The sequence below is a fragment of the Mustelus asterias genome, chromosome 19, assembly GCF_964213995.1.
Source record: "Mustelus asterias chromosome 19, sMusAst1.hap1.1, whole genome shotgun sequence".
Taxonomy (NCBI): domain Eukaryota; kingdom Metazoa; phylum Chordata; class Chondrichthyes; order Carcharhiniformes; family Triakidae; genus Mustelus; species Mustelus asterias.
This window is the reverse complement of record NC_135819.1, coordinates 47,062,330-47,084,443: the sequence shown is the minus strand read 5'-3', so window position 1 is coordinate 47,084,443 and position 22,114 is coordinate 47,062,330. Positions and strand designations below refer to the sequence as shown.

General features: G+C 40.2%; 1 protein-coding gene across 1 annotated transcript in view; it reads right to left on the bottom strand.

Annotated features, from left to right (window-relative positions):
* LOC144507926 (pendrin-like) overlaps nt 1–21,190 on the bottom strand; it is a 52,849-nt gene extending 31,659 nt beyond the window's left edge. The window contains exons 1-6 of the mRNA XM_078235481.1: nt 20,847–21,190; nt 13,114–13,253; nt 8,179–8,289; nt 7,390–7,571; nt 6,841–7,005; nt 2,550–2,702 (exon numbers count right to left, since the gene is read on the bottom strand). Coding sequence (XP_078091607.1) covers nt 2,550–2,702; nt 6,841–7,005; nt 7,390–7,571; nt 8,179–8,289; nt 13,114–13,253; nt 20,847–20,983 — 888 coding nt within the window. The 5' untranslated portion in view covers nt 20,984–21,190. The remainder of the gene's footprint in view (nt 1–2,549; nt 2,703–6,840; nt 7,006–7,389; nt 7,572–8,178; nt 8,290–13,113; nt 13,254–20,846) is intronic.
* Nucleotides 21,191–22,114: the final 924 nt, after the last annotated feature.

Sequence of the window (22,114 nt, the reverse complement as noted above, 5' to 3'; positions counted from 1 at the left end):
CTGAAATTAGCACCCAGCAAAAGCGGGTCTGGGTTTCTTTCCCCCTCCCCAAAATAATTTCACTGCACCGATCCAGGAGTTGTGGTAGGAATCTGGCAAACTGTGGAAGAAAATGTGGGCACACTTTAAAAACAAAAATGTTTCTGTTTTACTTTGTCCTTTTCCATCAGAATTTGCTGCATTTCATTATCTGCAGTTAAAACAGCTGAATGTGCTGAGCCATCCCTTTCTTCATTAGCGTAAGGAATCCTAATGTAGCTGAAAAGCTGTAGGCAGTAATAAATAAAACAGCATGTCCTTTCTCACTCCCTCGAGATCAAAGTCAAAAGCTTCAGTCCGGCTCCTCAGTGGGAAATCTTAGAGCCTGTGCAACTTATTCAGCAGCTGCTGGTGGCAGCCCCAACTATGATGACAATACTTCAAGGCAAATATAGTACATTACTGCGTTTGAATTGTGTAGATGCCAAGCAATTATGTCTTTAATGAAGATAACCACTATGAAGGTGTCAACCCTGGTTCAATGGTAGCACTGTTGCATAAGTCAGAACAGCCGATGCCGACACTACAGTTAAGAAAGCCCACCAACGCCTCTACTTTCTCAGAAGACTAAGGAAATTTGGCATGTCAGCAACAACTTTCATCAACTTTTACAGGTGCACCATCTGCAGCTTGGTATGGCTCCTGCTCTGATCAAGACCCCAAGGAACTACAAAAGATCGTAAATGTAGCCCAATCCATCACGCAACCAGCCTCCCATCCATTGACTCTGTCTACACTTCCCGCTGTCTCGACAAAGCAGCCAATGTAATTAAGGACCCCACACATACCGGACATTCTCTCTTCCACCTTCTTCCGTCGGGTAAAAGATACAAAAGTCTGAGGTCACTTACCAACCGACTCAAGAACAGCTTCTTCCCTGCTGCCATCATTTTTGAATGGACCTACCTTCCATTAAGTTAATCTTTCTCTACACCCTAGCTATGACTATACTCTCTCATTTCCTTCTCTATGAATGGTATGTTTTGTAATGTCTGTACAGCGTGCAAGAAACAATGGTTTTCATTGTATACTAATACATGTGACAATAATAAATCAAATCAAAAGCCTCATTCAAGAGACTTCAGCATATGAACTATGCTGACAGTCCCAACACTATATTAAGGGAATGCTGTGTTGCAGATACCTTTTTTTGGCTGAGACATTGAATACAAGGCTCATCGGTCCTCTCAGTTGGGTATAAAAGAGGCTGTAGCACTATTTGAATAGCATGGGAGTTCTCCCAAATGTACTGGCCAATATTTATCCCTCATCCAACATCACTTAAATAAAACCAAATTTACTGGCCTTTATCTCAATATTGTTTATAGGATCTTGCTGTTCAAAATGGGCTGCTGTATTTACTACTTTACAACAGTGACCATATTGTTTATGAAGAATTTTTGGAAGCTTTGAGGTTGTTAAAGGTTATATATAAATCCAAGTAGTTTCTTTCTCAGTTTTCTTGACTTCGCTAGGCAAAAGGCTTACAGACAAGTCATATGTGTCTGTATGGGTCTTCACGGAACTTTTATGGAACCGGAGGAGCCCATTTTGTTAGGAATGGGTTAACAGTTACCTTCCACTCAAGTCCTAAATTGGATGTTAATTATTTAATAAAAGTCACTGGGATATATAAAGAGGTTACAGGTGGCACTAGGTGTTGGATATGTACGTTGAGTTGAATCAGAAAAGAGAGTTTATGAAGAAGCCATACTTGCGTTTCCTTTACTGGATTGCAACTGAGAGGCTCAAACACATTTGGCCCATGATTTTTGCACCAGCTCTCCAAATGAGCATCATGGCTTACTGCCGTTGCTCTGCATATTATTTCCATTAATCATCTAATCCACTCTTGAATGCTTCGAATGAACCTTGCGCAATCATTCAAAAAAGAATGTTTCAACCAAAAAGTAAAAAGACGAAATACAATTTTTAAACATGTTTATGAATGGGCAGGTGGTTTATCTATCTACGTGGTGGAATCAAATCTGTCTTATAAATAAACAGGGTGGGTCTTAACACTATGTTTGTCCTGTCTCGAAGCAGGTACAAAAACTGAATTCACTCGTGTAACAAATGGTTTAGAAAATGGACCATTTCTCCCCTGGCATTGTGTGGTACTAAGCCAAACATTTCACAAGCCAAATTGAATTGGAAAGACTTAAATCAATTTGACAGAGCTGCAGGTGGCATGCCAGAGTAGGCATGACAGTCCTGAGGGTTAGAGGAAGTAAAAATCAGGCCCGATTCCAGTTCTTGATTGCGATCCAACTGCCCCAGGGTGGACATCATATGACAACATTAGGTAACCCAATTAACCCTTTCATTGTTGAACACTCAATGTTGACTCTTCTGTTAAGAACAGTACCAGTGAGCTGCCTCTTGCAATGAAACCAATGTCTTTAGAAAAACAAGAGGAAAAAGGAGAGAAAAGAAAGCACTGATGCTCCACCCTTTCCTATGAGGTTGATTTAAACTATTACTCTGGTGTTACCACATAACTTACTTACCACAATCACTTCGATAGGAATAGGTACTTTAATCTTATCTTTGAAACGATTGTTGATTTCTTTGACAATTACACACACCACAAAGGTGATCAAACCAGCAACGAAGTCCGCGATATTGGTTTGTCGAATGTTCCGGAGTATGTCAATAAGAGTCTACAAAATAAATTCAAAAGCAGAGGTTCTAACAAATGCTACAGTTTGACCCTTACACGTGGGTTAGAAAAAGGTACGTTGATTAGGTTCTCATAACTAACCCAGCTGATTCAGCTCGTAGCATTCTTTCTTGCATAGCAAGTTCTGGAATCTAACCACATCAGGGACTCGAATACATATTTGCTGTAGTACTAAGGGGTGTGCTGCATTGTTGAAAGTGTTGTTTTTAAGATTTTAAATCTAGTCTAGTAACTTGTTCAGCTGGCTATGCAAGATTCCATGGCACTTTTTGATATATATATTTGGACAGGGAAAAGTGCAGTTTCTCCATCAAGCCTATCCCACACCACAATGGGTAAAAAATCGTGGTTAAACACTCCTTCCCTCCCCTGTTTCGGTTTCCACTGTGACGATACTGTGCCTTTAAGGAATTTATGTGTGTCATGTTTCTTGTGCAGGATTTTTCTTTAGCAGTTTGTTTTATTATTGGTTCCATTTTGTCTGGATATGGAAGCCCCATCATTCATTCAGTGGTATAATTGATCTTAGTTGCTGAAATGTTTGTTGTAATCTGGACTAATGCCGGGTTAGTGTGTTTTCCCCTGGGGTTTTTCAGAGGGGGCTTGATTCAGTTTTGACAAACAAAGTCATGTGACTGGATGGGGCTAGGCTCACAGAGAGAACCCCAGTTCAGTTTTTGTTTGGGAGCCACATAGAGAAGTTGCTCTTTCTCTCTCTGAAATTTGGAGACTGGATCTGCTAGAAACCAGGTCTCTCTCTGAAGGTCTGCTGCTTGAAAGGTAGATTTTTCTCTGAAAACTGCTGTATGGGAGTCAGAAGGCAGGTGCCTTTCTGTTTCTGTCCAGAGTATTAAAAGGCTGGAAATCTAGTATCCACGTGAGCATGTGTGTTTTTGGTGCTAATTGGTTCTGAAGAAAGATTTATGTCTATGGGGATATTGCTTAAATTGGAATGAAAGAGATAGCTAGCTGTTAAGAATTATAGTTTGTCATGTTTAAGTATTTTAAACTGGTAAAGGTTATGATCATTCTTTCTTATATTCTAACTGTGTTCTTAAATAAAATTTGTTTTAATAAAAGTTTCCTAGTGGATCAATAGAATCACACCTGGAGCAAAACACCTGATGCTCGCATTAGTGCCAAAATAAAGTTGGGGTCTAGACTAACTTCAGAATATACCTTGGAGTTTCTGATCTGGTCCCCTAACATCACCCTTACCTTGTAATCTCTGACTCCCATAAACAAATCAACATTTCATTTAATCTTCTACATGTGAAATCTTGTTGTGCAGAAACTGATTTGGCTGAATAACAATCATGCCAAATAGCTAATTAGCTATAAAGTTGAGAAGGTATGCAATGTATTTGATTACAGAGACCACATAATGACAAATCAGATTTGGGTAGGAGGTTCTCCAAAATCAAACAGTCGGCAGCATCATTCATGATTAATGGTGAGTTAAGCATGGGCCCACTTGGTGATTATTAGCCATGGAACTGTATCATAATATTGGAGTCAATGCCGACAGGAATGGATGGAAGGAATAAAATATTGAATTAAATTGTAGAGTAAAAACGTGTATCCTGTGGCAAATGGGTTTTATTATACTGTTCTCCTCCCTTCTCCGAGAGATTTGAAATGTCCCAGTGTGTGATTGCAAAGCGAGTGGAACTCAAATTATACAGACTACACAAGCAAACAACATGACAACTGTTCCAATCTTATACTGAATTGAAAACACAGCTATGTTAAGATGGGTCTTACTTGAGCAAACCCGCCTTGTTGCCAAAACCTTTTGTTTGTATGTGATTGTTTGTGGCAGAGTTTAGTGATAAGTATCTCAACATGACAACCTAGAAAACTAGCAAAAATAAAATCAACACTGTAGTTTCAAAAAAGCTGACAGCTTAAGAATGACCTTGGTTAGTAGGCCAATTATCTGGATGAGCTGTCTGATTCCTCTGTGCCAAGGACTGCTGCTGGGTGAAAGGGGTATGGTGCACTGAGGAACATCAAAGGTTGTTGGTATGGTGATTAGCTGTTGTCACCTGACGATACATTCACTGACTTTGACCAACTTTGTGAAGTTATTAGACTTCTTGTGGCACTGCTGCCAGGTCCTCTGGTCCAGACCCTCAACATTTAGGAAGTATTTAGATGAGCACTTGAAATGCCATAGCATACAAAGCCAAGGCCAAGTGCTGGAAAATGGGACGAGAACAGATAGGTGCTTGATGGCTGGCGTTGACACGGTGGGCCGAAGGGCCTCTCTGTGCTGTAAAGCTCAATGACTCGGAGTTGCCTCCCTGACCATCTGCTCATACTCTCTTCAGATAGTGATCCTTGAGGGGCTTCTGGCTCCCCACAGAACAGTGGCATCTCTCCTTCTGCCCACCTGCACCATTAATATCTCCTTTCTGTCCTGGGTGTTCCCTTTGCCTTTTTTTCAAATTCCACCAAAATTATTGTGCAGCTTTCATTTTGGAGACACCATTTTCCTTTCGGAGTAGGCTGGTTGCACCATGTGATCTTAGCACAACACTGTTCTGCCCTCTGCTGGGCAGAGGCAGGCAGTAGCATGAAGATGACACTAGCAGCCAGGAACCTACTTGGTACCACCTTCTGCCAGGTAAATGAGGCTGAAGCACCAAGTTTGTGTGCTGGTCAACTCCAACGGAACCAGCGTCCAGAGCTCGCAAATCGCACATACAAAAAAAAGGGACAAAACAAATTTTTAGCCTTCTGACTCAGGGTCATGAGCTGGAGTGCAGGTTACAAGACACTGACACAGAGGGAGGGGGAGAAACTACTCTGGATAGTTTAGTGCAGAAGTCAAACTTTTACTGAAAGTGCAGGTGCCAAAAAGGAAGTTTGTGATTGTCAGTTAGTGCAGGAGGGGAAATCCAGGAGAGGTAGGGAATGAGGTCCCACAGGTACAAGGTGAGGATAATGATGAACTCTTAAGAGAAGTTGGCCAAAGGACCTTTGGCCTTTGTCCTCCTGGGAAAGTTGCCCAATGCTTGCTTTGGCTATAGCCTCTTATGCCTCATTGTCCTCTGCCTGTGTCTCACTGCCACACAGGGAATGTGCCCAATGTATAACAACCAACAATCTTTCACTGGCTGCCAGCAGATGATAAAGCAATCCTGGTTTATACTGCTACATTTGGCCCATAGAAATTGCTCGATGCTGTACATACCTTAGTGTTGCAGTGTGTACATCTATCATCTTTGCTTCTGAGACCTCACGTACATTCCTGTCAGTACTTGTGTATAATACCTTTTTTTGCTCATCAGTTACAATTACTCGTCTGCACACGTTCTGTTCTCTAACTTTAAAACATTCAGTTCATGTATTCTGCCTTACACTGTGTGCAGCTTCATTTGAACCACATGCTAGGTCCGGTTGCAGAAACAGCATTGATGCCATCAGTAGCACATCTCCAAGCTTGACACACAGTCTGCATGTTAGAAGGATGCCCTTTCCAAACAAAAGTATGCTATTTTCCCCCCATGACCAACATTATAGTCTCCTTGAAGATGATTTCAATTTTTCCACCATTTGTTCACACACAAAAGCTAGAACCTTTGGAAATTCATAGGAAGTTAAATGGTTTCTTGGCAGCTTCTTTTAAGCACAAGTCATGATTAACTGCTGGCTTTATTGTTGCTAATGACATGAATTTATATTTCTTTCTTAACAAGTGTCTCACTATTCTTGATTAATAAGGGGATCAGGGGTTATGGGGAAAGGGCAGGAGAACGGGGATGAGAAAAATATCACCCACGATTGAATGACGGAGCAGACTCGATGGGCCGAGTGGCCTAATTCTGCTCCTATGTCTTATGGTCTTACACATCTTTTTATGGAGTGAGGATTATTAGCCTGCCAGTTAGATCCAATTACCTCAAAATTTGCTCCTTAATTGAAATGATGTTATAAAAAGGGGGGGTTACGGTTTCAATTTCAGTAGTTTAAGAAATAAAACAAGGCTTACCTTCCAATTCCTATACATATTTTAACTAAAAACTTAGTCACAATTGAAATTGATATTGCAGACAAACTGCTTCACATAAAAACGAGACTTTGTTCTTTAACAAGCGCAAGACGATACTCACGTATATGACCGAGAGGATGCCTATGTAACTCTTTGTTGGGACGCTTAAACATATTTTCAATTGAGACACGAAAACATGAAAGGCAGCAGCTGTCGTAAATCCTCCCACTAATGGGACGGAGAGGTATCGAACAATGAAACCAACTTGCAGGAGCCCAAGCACAAGCTGAAATGTTAAGGAAACAGTGGTTACAAATGCTATTGAAATGATGAATGGTTACAGAGACAGGCCATTTGGCCTATTGTGTCCATACTGGATCTCTTAAAGTGCAACCCAGCTAGCCCCACTTGCCCGCAGCCCTACAAATATTTTCTCTTCAGCTAATTATGCTATTTTCTTTTGAAAAAAAAAAATTGTGAATGAATCCACCTTCACTGCACTCTCAGGTAGTGTACTCCAGTTCCTAACTATAAAACCTTCTCTCTCATTTGCTGTCACCACAAACTCTCAGGTTCTACCAATTGGAACTGTTTCTATCCACTTCTATCCAGACCTTTCATGATTTTGACTGATGAGCAGAAATAGGTACACAATTAAAAAGTTTATTACCTGAATAATGCCAGCAAGAACTGTGACCGTGGATGCAATTATGACTCTCTGGCCATCTCTGGCAACGATATCCACAACTGTATCATTGAGATCTGTCGTGTTACTTGAAATCAGGAAATTTTCATCAGGTGCCATTTGTAGAATTAAAGATCCTATCATCAAGCTGGTAATTGGAAAGGGTCCTGTGCAAAATCAAGCAAATATATCTATGTCAGAAGCAGATCTCAACCATTACATATCATCGTAACGGATAAGATACAATGGGAACTTTCAGATAGGGATGTTCCAATCATTTGTAAACCAGTTCTTTTCCCCATATAATTTGCTCTACTTTTCTTTTAAGTGTAAACTCATCCTGGGGTAAGATTTCACACCTGCCAGATGCCATCCTGTAGCTTATCCATTATTTTTACATGAACTTCTCTAGATGACAAGGGTCCGCATTGCAGACTCCACAATGGAGTGTCACCCAATTCTTATCCCAATGTTCAAATTACAGTTTCTATTTTTGTAAAGGAAATGTGTCGATTTGATCAACAATACTTCTGCAGGTGTACAACCTAACTCTAAAGGTAGGTTTGTATTAGGGATAGACTCATTCTGTACAAGTCTAAAACTGGCCTACTGAGTTGCACGCGATCAGATAAAATCAAAATATTTTTGCTAATCCAATAGATGACCCATTTCAGAAAATGTAGGGAACAGTTACATTTTATTTTCAACATAACCGTACTAGAGGTATGTATAAGAATAATAGAGCTCAAAGATTCAGACAAAAAGTGTACTCACCAACAGCTAAATGCTTTGAGGTTCCCAAGAAAAAATAAGTCAGGATGGGGAAAAATGCGGAATAGAGACCATAGCCAACAGGGACTTCAGCCAACAGAGCAAATGCAAGACCTAAATTCAAGAGAAGTGAAATATTTGCTATAACACTAGTTTTCACCATCTTACTATGTATTATAATCTCACAGCAAGCAACAAAAATAGTTCAGATCAAAAATCCATCACTTTGACATGTTTTTTGAGGCTACTCTAGCTTCATGACATTTTTGACCAGACCAGTGAAAAAAAGTTTGTCATGGAAAGTTGTGGTGCTATCTTGTGATAATATCGGAGTCCTGGACTGGGAAAAGTCTAGATAAATACTCGCACCTCATATTTAGTTTTTATCTTCATGGTTATTTCACAGCAAAGGTTTAGCATCAGTTTTACTATTCTCTCCCTTAATTAAGAAATGTTAGCTGCTGGTACAACCAGTGAAAAATGAATAGTGTGAGACCAAGGAGCATTGCAAAACACGATTTGCTTCCCAGGCTGAGTTCTTGCATAGCTACCACATCACATCCCATGAATCCACCAGACACCATTCTTCAGTTCTTGTCTGGTGTACCTTGAAACTAAAATTCCCTGCAGAAGTAAAGTTAATGTGGACATTCCCGACTAGTTGTTCCATTTGTCACTGTTTTAATAAAAACAAAAATGCTAGAATTACTCAGCAAGTCACGCAGCAGCTTTGGAAAGAGAAATTGAGATAATGTTTCAAGTTGCTGACCTTCTCCTTGGTGCAAGCAAAGTTAGAGATATAATAGGTTTTAAAAAAGTATAAGGGTAAGAAAGTGGAAGAAAGAACAAAGGGGAAAGTCTGTGACAGGTGGATGTCAGGCAGCTGTTGTTTATTATTTATTCGTTCATGGCATGTGGGCATCACTCAAAACCAGCATTTATTGCCTCTCTCCAATTGCCCTCGAAGGTGGTGGTGTGCTGCCTTCTTAAACCACTGCAGTCCATGTTTTATACGAACATCCACAGTTCCAGGATTGTGACCCAGCAATAGTGAAGGAACAGCAATACAATTCTAAGTCAGGATAGTGTGCGGCTTGAAGGGGAACTTGCAGGTGGTGGTGGTGTCCCCATGCATCTGCTTCCCTTGTCTTCCCAGTGGGTAGAGGCCATGGGTTTGGAAGATGCTGTCAAAAGCAGTCTTGGTGAGTTTTTGCAGTGCATCTTGCAGATGGTACATACTTGTTGCCTCTATGCGTCAGTGTGGAAGGAGTGAACGTTGAAGGAGGTGGATGGGTGCCAATCAAGCAGGTTGCTTTGTCTGGTTGGTATTGAGCTTCTGGACTGTTGGTGGAGTTGCACTTTAAGGCAAGTGGAGAGTATTCCATCACTTGTGCCTTGTAGATGGTGGACAGGCTTTGGGGGATCAGGAGGGGAGTTACTCTCTGCAGAATTCCCAGCCTCTGACCTGCTCTTGTAGACACAGTATTCTTGTGGCTAGTCCAGTTCAGTTCAGTTTTTGGTTAATGGTAACCCCCAGGATATTGGTAGTGGGAGATTCTGCGAGGATAATCCGATTGAATATCAAAGGGAGATTCAAAGTTATTGGAGTTGGCCATTGCTTAGCATTGAAGTGGAAAGTAATCATTCATTGCCACACATCAGCCCAAACCTGCATATTGTCCAGGTAGCGCTGCATATGGACACGGACTACTTCGTCTGAGGTGTGACTAAATGACAAAAGGAATTATGGTACAAGGTAAAAGAGGTGGTTATGGGAAAAATAACAAAAGATGGGTCCAGAGGAATTATAAGTGACAATAGTAGAATCATTACCAGAACTTACTGTCTGAACAAAAAATTCAAGCAGTGATTTATAATTTGAAATTATTGAACTCAAACGTTGAGTTTGGAATAACGTGCCCCACTGAAAGGTGACACACTGTTCCTCAAATTACCAGTAAGGATTCATTAGGATAACACTGGAAGCGAAAGGCAGGGGAATCAGAGTGGGAGTAGGGTGGAGAATTAAAACAGCAATTGACCAAAAGTTCAAGATTATGCTTGTAGAATGAATGGAGGTTTTTGGAGATGATCACCCAAACGGTGTTTGCACTCCTCAATGTAGAGGAAATTGCATTGCGAGCAGCCAGTAGAATATATCAAACTGTTTCAACTGGAGAGAATTATTGAGGCCTTGAGCATTGGAAATGGAGGAAGAGAAAGGTTACAGGGAAAGGAGATCTGGTGTTTGGGATGACCACTTAGTGAACCAGGGTGTCAGGAAGGGAATGGTTTTGAGGACAAAAGGAAGCCTGTTGTAATTCCTGGAGAGAGGGCAAGATGACAGGCGATGTGCAGGAAATGAGGTGGACTTGTTCAAGAGTCCTGTCCACCATGGGAGAGGGGAATCCTCTGTTGAGGAAAAGGAAAAAGTATGGAGGCAACATTGTGAGCAGTGAAAATAGTGCGCTAAATTGGAAGGTAGCATTGTCAAAAACAGATGCAAACAGAGTAAGACACTGGGAAAATGGAATAGAATCTTGCCAGGAAAAAGGGGTGGAAAGAAGTGCAATCAAGATAGCCATGGCTGTCATTCAGCTTACAGATGATACTGATTGACAGCCTGTACCTAGAAATGAAGATAGAGATGTTGAGAATGGGGAAAGAAGAGCTGGAGATGAACCATTGGCAGCCAAGGAAGACTTAGAATTTGGAAGCAAATTTGACTTTTTTTAAAAAAAATCCAATTCAGGGTGAAAGCAGGAAACTATCAATACAATGTACTTGAAAAATAGTTGTGGTGGTTGAGATCGGAGTAGGACTGAAACAAAAAGGACTGCTATGGAAAAGCTTATTTGGAAGAAATAAGGGAATCAAAAAGAGAAGCTGTTCAATGTGGATGAGGTGTAGCTCGGTTTCCATTGAAGGAGAAAGGAGAGCCTGTAGATTTGCCTGGTGAGGGATGGAGGGGGTGGTGGGGGAGAAGAGGAACCGGACATCCATGGCAAAGAGGAGATGGTTAGGACCAGGAAACCAGAACCCAACTGTTGAGGTGACAAGGGTATTGTAAACAGATGTATGGAGTAGGTGGTTGGACAAGGCAATAAAGAAAATGAGTTCAGATAGAAAGACACGTTTCCTGGGGTAAGAACAGACTGAAACAATGGGTATGCCAAAACAAATCTTGTGGGTCTTGGGGAGGAAGTAGAAGCAGGCTGTGCAGAGTCGCCAGCTAGGAGGTTGGAAACAGTTGAGGAAAATGTCCAGAGGAAATGAATTAGTGGCTTGATGTGGGGTCATAGCCTAGGGAAGGTTGAAGCTGGTGTCAAAGAGTTCACATTCAGCCTCTGCAAGATGAAGGTTTGTTTGCAAAACTACAATGTTATCCTTGTCAGCAGATTTAATGATAGCATTACTGTTGTACCCAAGAGGATGGAGCGTTAAAGGTTCAGAGGGCCGTAGGTTAAAAGGTGAGGGAACTCAAGAAATTGAAGCAGCAACTTCAAATGAAAAGACCAAGAGAAGGCGGGGTGGCAGCGGATGAGGTCCAGGTGAAACAAGAGTTCTGACGATAGGAGAAAGGATCTATTTGTCACAGCAGTGGTGGGGGATGGATGATGATGAACAGATATTTTGCCAAAGATGTTACTCCAGGAAAGAAGGAAGAAGAGTTCAGCATTGTATCAAGCTCAACGTTAACTAAAGTGGGGTGAAAGAGGATAAAGCAGAGGTCTTTAGTGGGGGCTGATCTTTAGGGTAGGTGTCAGTGGAGGGGTCAGAATGTCAAAGAGAAGGTTGGAGGGCATAATGAAACACTAAAGATTATATTGGAAGAAGGAAGTAATCAGAAAAGTGAAGAGGGAAGTAGGATCCAGAGGAACATACTGATTTACTTTGACTTAATTTATAACTGCAAACTGCATCCTCCTCCTGAGAATTCTCAAGACTCAATTGCAGATTATACAAATATAGTTCTGCGACTAGCCTAACCAACAGGCAATTGTTCAGGAATACCTTATGGCGAGTAACATCTAACTCCTTTATCTGCACTAGAACAGAGAGATAGCCTCTACTTAACATCTCCTGCGATGCTATTATAAGCCGCACTGCATTCAAGGTGTGTAACTTTATTAGACCAGACACTTGATGGAGAAAGGCTATTGTGATCACAATGCAGTATTTAAACTATTCAAGCACAAAAATTGTTCCCCAAATGTGAATGCACTTTTTCATATCTTTTTATTAACAAGAATTTAAATTTAAAGTTGCTTTGATTATGACCATAATGTTAACAAGTTCTCAGTAAGGTTTTAAATTCAACAAAAGGTTTAGTCACCTTTCATCTCAATTTTAAGAGGTAAAAATGCACAAAGGTACTCCAACGAGTCACAAGTGTTATCCGGTGTACCCGCTATTTGGTGAGAATTACACTAATTTTTTGGGACCACAGCAATTTAAAAACAAGATGACCAGCTTCATTTCATTGGCTCAAATGTGCTCCTTGGTAAATTGTCCTTCTAGGCAAAAAATAAAATGTTCCTGGCACTAGTAATGATTAATGCAATTTATAAATGTTGATCCTACTCTTCAATAGCAGATTATAGACCTACAATGTCATTATAAGAGAGAAAAATATACTTTATTTATTTTAAAGTTGTGGGAAAAGTTCTTACACAACTAAATGAAATTAACTGTGTCATGTATGGAATGGAACAAAACTAAAGGCTCAATTAAAGAAAGTAATGCAAAGAAATTTGGTCTTAATTCACAAGTTTTAAATTATCAATGATTCTTATGCAATGAAGAGGGGCAAAATTTTAAATGAAGAACAACCAATGATTGCAGAAACTACAGCTGCATTGACCAGGAGAGCTATCATTTCCTTAACAGAAAGGCATAAAGTTAAATAGAAAATATGTATTCTGCAAAGAAACTTACCTTGTAATGTTGCTACTAGGCCAGTGCTGATTCCAGAAACAATGTCACCAGGCAACCATTCCTTCAACTTGTACTTGGGTAACCAATCCAATATGGGAAAGAAGCCTTTAATTATACTAAAGACCCTTTTAGCTGAGCAACTGAGAAGAAAAAAAAAATCATAATTTATAACCTCTTAATACATGCAGCAAAATCAAAATCATTTCAATTCCGTTCATATGGAGCAATCTCAACGTGCAGTCAAATCATGCAGTGCCCTTCATAATAAAAACCAGACCAAAACTAAATAAGAAAGTCTATGGGCATATTATAACAAAACACAAAATGGAGAGATTTCAATAAGATATCACGTATGTAATAAAACATATGTTTACCTTTTCTATTAATTAAAATAAGATCTTGTTTTAATCTGGTTTGAGTCTAACCTGACTCTTTTGCCTATTAGTTTGCCTATTCAAACTGTACCTTCTTCCATTCTTTGGCGAACGAGAGATTGACCTGACCCAACTTTAAATGCTATAAATGTATCAGTAAGCAATTTACAAGGATAAGTTTAGCTTTTGGTTTCTTTAACTGACAATATAAACCCACTCTTACACAAACTGCCTCCCATTTCTACATAATTGGTTCTTTGGCATCTTTCTTATTTAGAAAACTTGTGCTTTGCTCCCAAAAATCCTCTTGTATCCAGTAAGAATGTGTAACATCTTTCAATAGTTTAATGCTCTGAATTCTATACCCTTTGCAGACCGTCTAAATCCTTCTGAAAAGTTGATTCATTCCAATAGTGTCTCCTTGATTTCTTACAGCATTCCAAAATTAAAGTTCCCATTATGCAGATTTTATTTCTCTTTCAACAGTTAGTACACACAGTTCACAAAAACAGAAATGCTGGAACTATTGAGAAGGACAGTATGCAGAGAGAAGAGTTCACGTTTCAAGTCAATGATCTTTCATCAGAAGTATTTTGAGCATTTTCTGTTTTTAATCTCAAATTTCTAGCATCCACATAATTTTGTTTATGTGACGGATTAAAATGTTTGGCTCATACAGGTCTTTTCTTTTGTAATTTATTTGAGCAGGTGTACCCATAAGTGCCTTTGAATTTTATATTTTTCAATAGAACATTCTGCTTTCCCAACCTACTCACAATAGACATTTATATTGAGTTTGACAGGCAGTTAGTCCTAAACTAGGGTCTTAAAATTGGAACAAAGCAAACTATGTAGATAGGAGGGGCAATAGGGCTAAGGTAGGTTGAAAAACTAGATAAAAATACATATATATGATGGTAAATAGCAATGGCAAACAATTAAGGAATTAATTCAGAATTCTTACTCAAGAAAGGAATAAAGGAATAAAAACCCCCGCGGGAACAGCTGTCCAACCATGGCTATTAAGAGGCATTCATTAGTATTAGAAGCTTATAATGCTGCTAAAAAGAGTAGTAAACCTGAAGATTCAAAGTTTTAAAATTCAGTGAAGAATGACCAAGAAATTAATAAATAGAATGAGGGTTAAGAGTAAAGTTGTAAGAGACATAAAATTAGATTATAAAAACATCTGAAGACGTTACACAGAGAAATTGCAGGGACGTTATTAAATAAAAACAATGTAGAAAATACAATAGAAATTCTGGATATATTCAGAAACTAAGGTACTGTACTAGCAAGAATGAGGAGCTTCAGGAAATTAGTACTGAGAAATATCACTGGAGAAATCAATGGGACTAAAAGCTGACAAATCTTCTGATCCCGATGGCCTAAATCCTAGGATTTCAAAAGAGTTAGTAGCGGAGATAATGGATGCAATGGTTTTGATCTTCTAGAATTCCCTAAATTTTTGAAAGGTCACCACAGGTTGTTAGGTAGTAAACGTGGTTTTAGTTTTATTTTATTTATTAGTGTCACAAGTAGACTTACGTTAACACTGCAATGAAGTTACTGTGAAAATCCCCGAGTCACCACACTCCAGCACCTGTTCGGGTACACGGAGGAAGAATTTTAGCGTAGCCAATGCACCTAACCAGCACATCTTTCGGACTGCGGAAGGAAATCTATGCAGATACGTGGAGAATGTGCAAACTCCGCACAGACAGTGACCCAAGCCTGGGATTGAAACTGGGTCCCTGGCACTGTGAGGCAGCAGTGCTAAACACTGTTTCACCCACATAACAGGATGAAGAGTAAACAGGGGACTCAAGTTTGATGTCAGCCTGACATCAATATCAGGGAAAATGTTAAAATCTGTTTTTAGCAATGTGGTAATGGGGCACTTAGAAAAGCATAATATTATTGGACAGAGTTAATGTGGATTTCCAAAAGGGAAGCCCTGTTAAACAAACTGTTTTAAGGGTGGAACCAACAGAATAGCTAAGGAGGAACCAGCAGATGTAGTGTAATTGGATTCGCAAAAATTTGATAAGATATTTGAACAAAATGTTTTTGCTCATGGGATGGGATAGGATAATATTAGATTGAGGATTGATTAGACAATAGGAATAAACGGGTCAATTTCCAGTTGACAGGTTGTAACTGGTGCAGTAATGCAAGGATCAATATTTGGACCTCAGTTATTTAGAATCTACATCAATGGTTTAAGGATTAAGTGTAATACATGGGATTGAGTGTAATTTATCTAAATTAGCTGATGATTCAAAGTTAGATGGAAAAGCAACCTGTGAGGAGGATGCATAGAGATTGCAAAGAGATATCGACAGGCGGAGCAAGTGGATAAGAATGTGCCAGATGGAATATAGTGGAGCTACTTCCTTTTGCAGAAAAAAAATAGAAAAAAGATAAGAGGCTGGAAATGTTGATGGTCGGGGGAATTTGGGTGTCCGTTTATACTAAACACTGGATGCTATCATACAGGAAGCAATTAGAAAAGCTGAAGGTATGTTATTCTTCATTACAAAGAGATTGGAATACAAGAGTATAGAACTCTTACTACAATTATATAGGGTCTTAGTGAGACTGCATCTGGTGTACTGTGTACAGTTCTGTTCTCCTTACTCAAGGAAGGATATTCTTGGAGGAAGCACGATGAAGAAAATTTTCTTATGAGGAGATTGAGTTGGTGATCTAATTGAAACACTTAGCATTCTTAAGGGGCTTGACAGGATGGATGCTGGAAGCACGTTTCTCCAAGTAAAGGAGTCTCCAACAAAGGGCCCCACAGTCTCAGGCATTTAGGACTGATGAAGAGGAGAAATTTCTACACCCAAGGGTGTGCGAATCTTTGAAATGATCTAGCCCAGAAGATTGTGGATGCTCACTTGATGGATAAACTTAATACAGTTTGAAAGATGTTTAGCCTCTAAGGAAATCAGCGGATACAGGAACTGGGTAGGAAGTGGAGTTGAGGTAGAAGATCAGCCATGACTATACGATATTATAGGGTATACTCAGGTGGGCTGAATACACCTGTTCCTATTTTATGTCCTTAGCAGAAAACTTATTTTTTTCTTTTCGTATTGCATGTAGAGCATGAAGTTTTAGCTATTTTCCAATATTCTAATCGCTAAACTTCATAAATAAAATGCTTCTTATATAGAATAATTCCTTATATTTTCTAAAAGTCCTTTTTTTCCATAACAATGTTTAAAATAGGCTGTTTATAGGCCAGCCACAAAGTATCCATTTCAAGCTATTAAGAAATGTAGCATCCCACACGAATCACTCAGACTCTCCCCATAGGGGCATAATCCACTCATTCAACGAGAGTGATGCCCCCCCGCCACTTCATCCCAGCTGGTGCATCTGAAATTTACCAGTTACAGCTGCACAATTTCCCAGAGTCACGTTCTGCTGCTTATCCAGCTAGGACCTCCTATCTGTTAGGATATTGGTTTGCAGGAGCCAAGTCAGAAAAATTCATATCCCAAGGAGGGATGCCTCCAGATTCCATCTGTGAGCCACACTAGCTAGTCAGTCTTTAGAGAGCACTGGATCACTGCAGAACAACCAGGTCCAGGTATCAAGTCTGCCAAGATGCATTTGCTTACAAAACTACCAAATCCGGCAAGTGCCCTTAGAGTTATCTCAACAGGTTTTTGTTTTCAGCATGGTGAAAGAACCTCCATTTGCCAATCACTCTAATGTGCCGTGTATCAAAGCCCGATGTCATGGACCAGACGTATACATCAACTCCTTAATCCAGTTGAGGGATTCATTACAGGCCAGTGCTTTGTCAACTGCTTCTCCATTTCACAACAGATCTAGCTCAGTCTACTAGAGGTTTTGCACATGGACCAAAGATAAATATTATTTGTCATGAGGTTGGGCTACATAGGGACTTTGTTGGCATCGCAACAAGTAAAGGCAAACCAAAGTGATCTTTGGCTATTCACTGCATAGTCCCAGAGATCTATATCCAGATTGAAGCTGGCATCCCTCAAGATCTACAAGTGCTAAATGTGAAACAACAGCTGATATTTTCTGATCAAGATTTTCAAGGTTCTCTCGAGCTGTGCACAACACCATGACACTGTTTTGGAGGGCGCTCAATACCATTTCATTACCAGTTAGTCGATTTTCAAGATGATAAGGGGAGCATGTTACATTTCTTGGTGAATCTGCTAGCAAAACAGAGGGAGAGGAATTCCTGAAATGTGTATATATAAAAAGAGAGAACTTCCTTGATCAGTAGGTTTCAGCCCAATGGAGGGATGAAGCAGTGTGGAATATAATTCCAAGTATTGGGGCAAGTGAAGCAATTTCCATGGGAAAGCATTTGGGAAAACTGGTCACAGGTCTGAAGCTTTTTCCTGGAAGAGGACAAGCTACATTCAAACGTAAAAGCACTCAACTGAAGGAGGGCTAACTTCAGTGAGTTGAAAGTGCATTTGCCCCATGTAGAGTTAGGTAAAACCACAGGTGACCAATGAAAGGCAAAGAGGAGTTAGTTCAGATACAAACTAGACACATTTCCGAGAGGGAGATTGGACAGAAACCAATGCTAGAGTTCTCGGAATGACTAAAGATATAGATTAAAAATGAAACAGGAAATAAAAGAGGCTTATAATAAATGTTAGGCTCATAATACAGTCATGAAGCAAACTGATTACAGAAAGTAAAGAAAACAAAAAAGGTTAGAGTGTATGAAAATAGATTAATAAAATAATTTTATAAACATAAATAATAAAACAGTCGCTAGACAGGTGGGATCAATTAAGGAAATTAAAGAGAGACTTTGTGGAGGCAAAGGGCATGGCTTAGGTACAAAATTAGTACTTTGTATCTGTACTCACTGAAGAGAACATTATGTAAATCATTATGATATTAGCAGAATGGAAGAAAGACCCATCGGTCTGCCTGTAACTTTTTCCACCTGCTCTCTATCCTGAAAGCTTTACAATGATTATATTCATTCCCATAGAACATAACAGCGCAGTACAGGCCCTTCGGCCCTCGATGTTGCGCCGACCTGTGAAACCAATCAAAAGCCCATCTAACCTACACTATTCCAATATCATCCATATGTTTATCCAATGACCATTTAAATGCCCTTAATGTTGGCGAGTCCACTACTGCTGAAGGCAGGGCATTCCACGTCCTTACTACACTCCGAGTGAAGAACCTACCTCTGACATCTGTCCTATATTTATCACTCCTCAATTTAAAGCTATGTTCCCTCGTGCTAGCTATCACCATCCGAGGAAAAAGGCTCTCACTATCAACCCTATCTTATCCTCTAATCATCTTGTATCCCTCTATTAAGTCACCTCTTAACCTTCCTCTCTCTAACGAAAACAACCTCAAGTCCCTCAGCCTTTCCTCATAAGACCTTCCCACCATACCAGGCAACATCCTAGTAAATCTCCTCTGCACCCTTTCCATTGCTTCCACACCCTTCCTATAATGCGGTGACCAGAACTGTAAACAATACTCCAAGTGCGGCCGCACCAGAGGTTTGTACAGCTGCAACATGACCTCCTGGCTCCGAAACTCAATCCCTCTCCCAACAAAAGATAACACTCCGTATGCCTTCTTAACAACCCTATCAACCTGGGTGCCAACTTTCAGGGATCTATGCACATGGACACCGAGATCTCTCTGTTCATCCACACTACCAAATATCTTACCATTAGCCCAGTACTCTGTAATCCTGTTACTCCTTCCAAAGTGAATCACCTCACACTTTTCCTGCATTGAACTCCATTTGCCACCTCTTAGCCCAGCACTGCAGCTTAACTATGTCCCTCTGTAACCTGCAACAACCTTCCGCACTGTCCACAACTCCACCGACTTTAGTGTCATCCGCAAATTTACTAACCCATCCTTCTACACCCTCATCCAGGTCATTTATAAAAATGACAAACAGCAGTGGCCCCAAAACAGATCCTTGCGGTACACCACTAGTAACTGAACTCCAGGATGAACATTTCCCATCAACCACCACCCTCTGTCTTCTTACAACTAGCCAATTTCTGATCCAAACCGCTAAATCACCCTCAATCCCATGCCTCCATATCTTCTGCAATAGCTTACCGTGGGGAATCTTATCAAACACTTTACTGAAATCCATATACACCACATCAACTGCTTTACCCTCAACCACCGCTTTGGTCACCTTCTCAAAGAACTCAATAAGGTTTATGAGGCACGACCTACCCTTCACAAAACCGTGTTGACTATCCCTAATCAAATTATTCCTTTCTAGATGATTATAAATCCTATCTCTTATAATCCTTTCCAAAACTTTGCCCACAACAGAAGTAAGGCTCACTGGTCTATAATTACCAGGGTTGTCTCTACTCCCCTTCTTGAACAAGGGGACAACATTTGCTATCCTCCAGTCTTCTGGCACTATTCCTGTAGACTGTATTTATGACTGCTCTGTATTTATTATCTAATTCCTCTTAGCTGGCCCCATGGATTACCCCACGCCATCAAAACCCCACTCCTCACCTGTGCTTTCAGCTGTCTGAGACTTGTGTTATAGAATCCCCTCCCCTCCCAAGACCTCTCCCTATTCTCCTTAAACACCTACCTCATCCATTAAAGTTTATGGTCAACATCCACAACAAAAGCGAAAATGCTGGAAAACCTCAGCAGGTTTGACAGCATCTGAGGAGAGAGAATAGAGCCAACATTTCGTGTCTGGATGACACTTGGTCAGGGTTTATTTCAGATTCAAGCATCCACAGCAATTTGTTTTACCTTCAATTTTTTTTTGGCTCGACATCCATTATATTGTACCTCTATGAAGAGCCATGGGATTTTTTCCTACACCAACAATATAAAAGTGCACGTTGGTGCAAAATACAAGATGGGTATTGGAACATTTGACAATGCTAGTTAGGTAGAACTACACCAGATGACTGGATGAACTTTTCTGATTCCTACCCTACATTCTAACCAGATGAGCAGTAGCAGCAATATCAGTTGTCTTAACTCCATCCAGTACTTGTTTATAAAGTTACACCAAAAGGAAGTGATTTATCTCAAAGTCTGTTTCTTTAAAGGGGGCTGTTTTATACTGTTGCACCGTTTGAAAAATGTCCTCTCAAAAGAAATTATTCATTCGGATATTCTTTTCAATTGGCCATGATATTTTTTAAAAATAGTTTCACCTCATGGCTGGCAAATATTGATGACGTACTGACACTGTTACTGAATGTAAGGGAAGCCGGAACCCGCTACCTTTTAGGTGCATCGCAATAGCGAGAGGGAGAGAGATTTACAATGGGGGGGGCGCTTACTGGATATGGATGGAGAACCTTCACTCACCTGCACCTCTTGGCCACTCGGTCACGTATGGTTTTGGGGACTTTTTCCTTTTTCTCGTTTTCCTCCAGGAAGCTATTCTCAGAGTAAACTGAACGGGCCACAAAGTAGTTGTGGTTGACATTGTCTGTGGTCGGCATTTCGGCTACTCCAAGGCTGTCCTGCTCAGCAAACAGATGGCTGGACACTGAAAGAGAATGATCCCCAGTTAAAACAAACCATGAGCTTGGGCATCCCGAGGAGATACCACCCAGGGCATTTCACTCTCCATTGCAATGTTTCGAGACATTTTCTTCTATCAGTAAAAGATATTCAGACTTGCTAAACTGGAAAGCACTCCCATGTCCCTCTGGATTTCATTCACCAAAGCATTACCCGTCCACTGGAGAGGGAGAAGGGGCGGCGATTTTAAACTCTCAAAAGTCGGATCATTTGAACGGCCACCTTCCAGCAGTTTACCAAAAAAAAGTGGTTCTTCCGGATAAAATAACAGACGAAAACTATCTGAAAGTCTACAATAACCCGAGAGAGCGCGTAATAGTGGGAGGTTTGTTAAGAGTTTTCACAACTCGACTCATATCAATAGACACTCAGAAAAGCCACTCACCCACAATATAGACTGACACTGTGTCACCCCAGTTCCATTCATAGAATCTCCCGTCCCATACTCTTGTGGGTGAAACCCATTTAAAAAAATTAAACAGAACAGTCTAACGATTAAAGAAAACCCTTACCTTCCAAAAAAATTGAACACGTGGATGCCAACCACCCCCACTCCCCGTGACTTCCTGACCCCATAAAAACCCCTTTTAAAATTAGTTCAACTTTTCCCTTCACAGCACTTTTTTTCGGATGGATTTTTTTCCCTATGTTTGAAAAACCTTTTCTTTAAATCCTAATTTTGACAATGATTATCGACCCAATTCACTCCGAGGGTGCACAGCTAAAATGTAGTTAATGATTTAAAAACACACACACAGATAAGGAAACGATATGTGGAAATGCCAGTCAAATAAGATGCAGTTTCAGAAATCCACCGTACACCAAGTGAAATAGTCCTAACTTTCTTTTTGACAGAATAGACTTGGAAACTTGCTGTGTGTAGTAAATATCCGAATGTTTCACAGTCGGCGTTCGTAATCAACATATGTATATAAACTAACAACTTTACCGCTGCGATCTGGAATCTCCCTGGGTTTTGCGTGCTTTCATTGAGGGTAGCGTTTTACTGCAGGTTTATATATTCTAGATTTTGTTTAGACCGTACACAC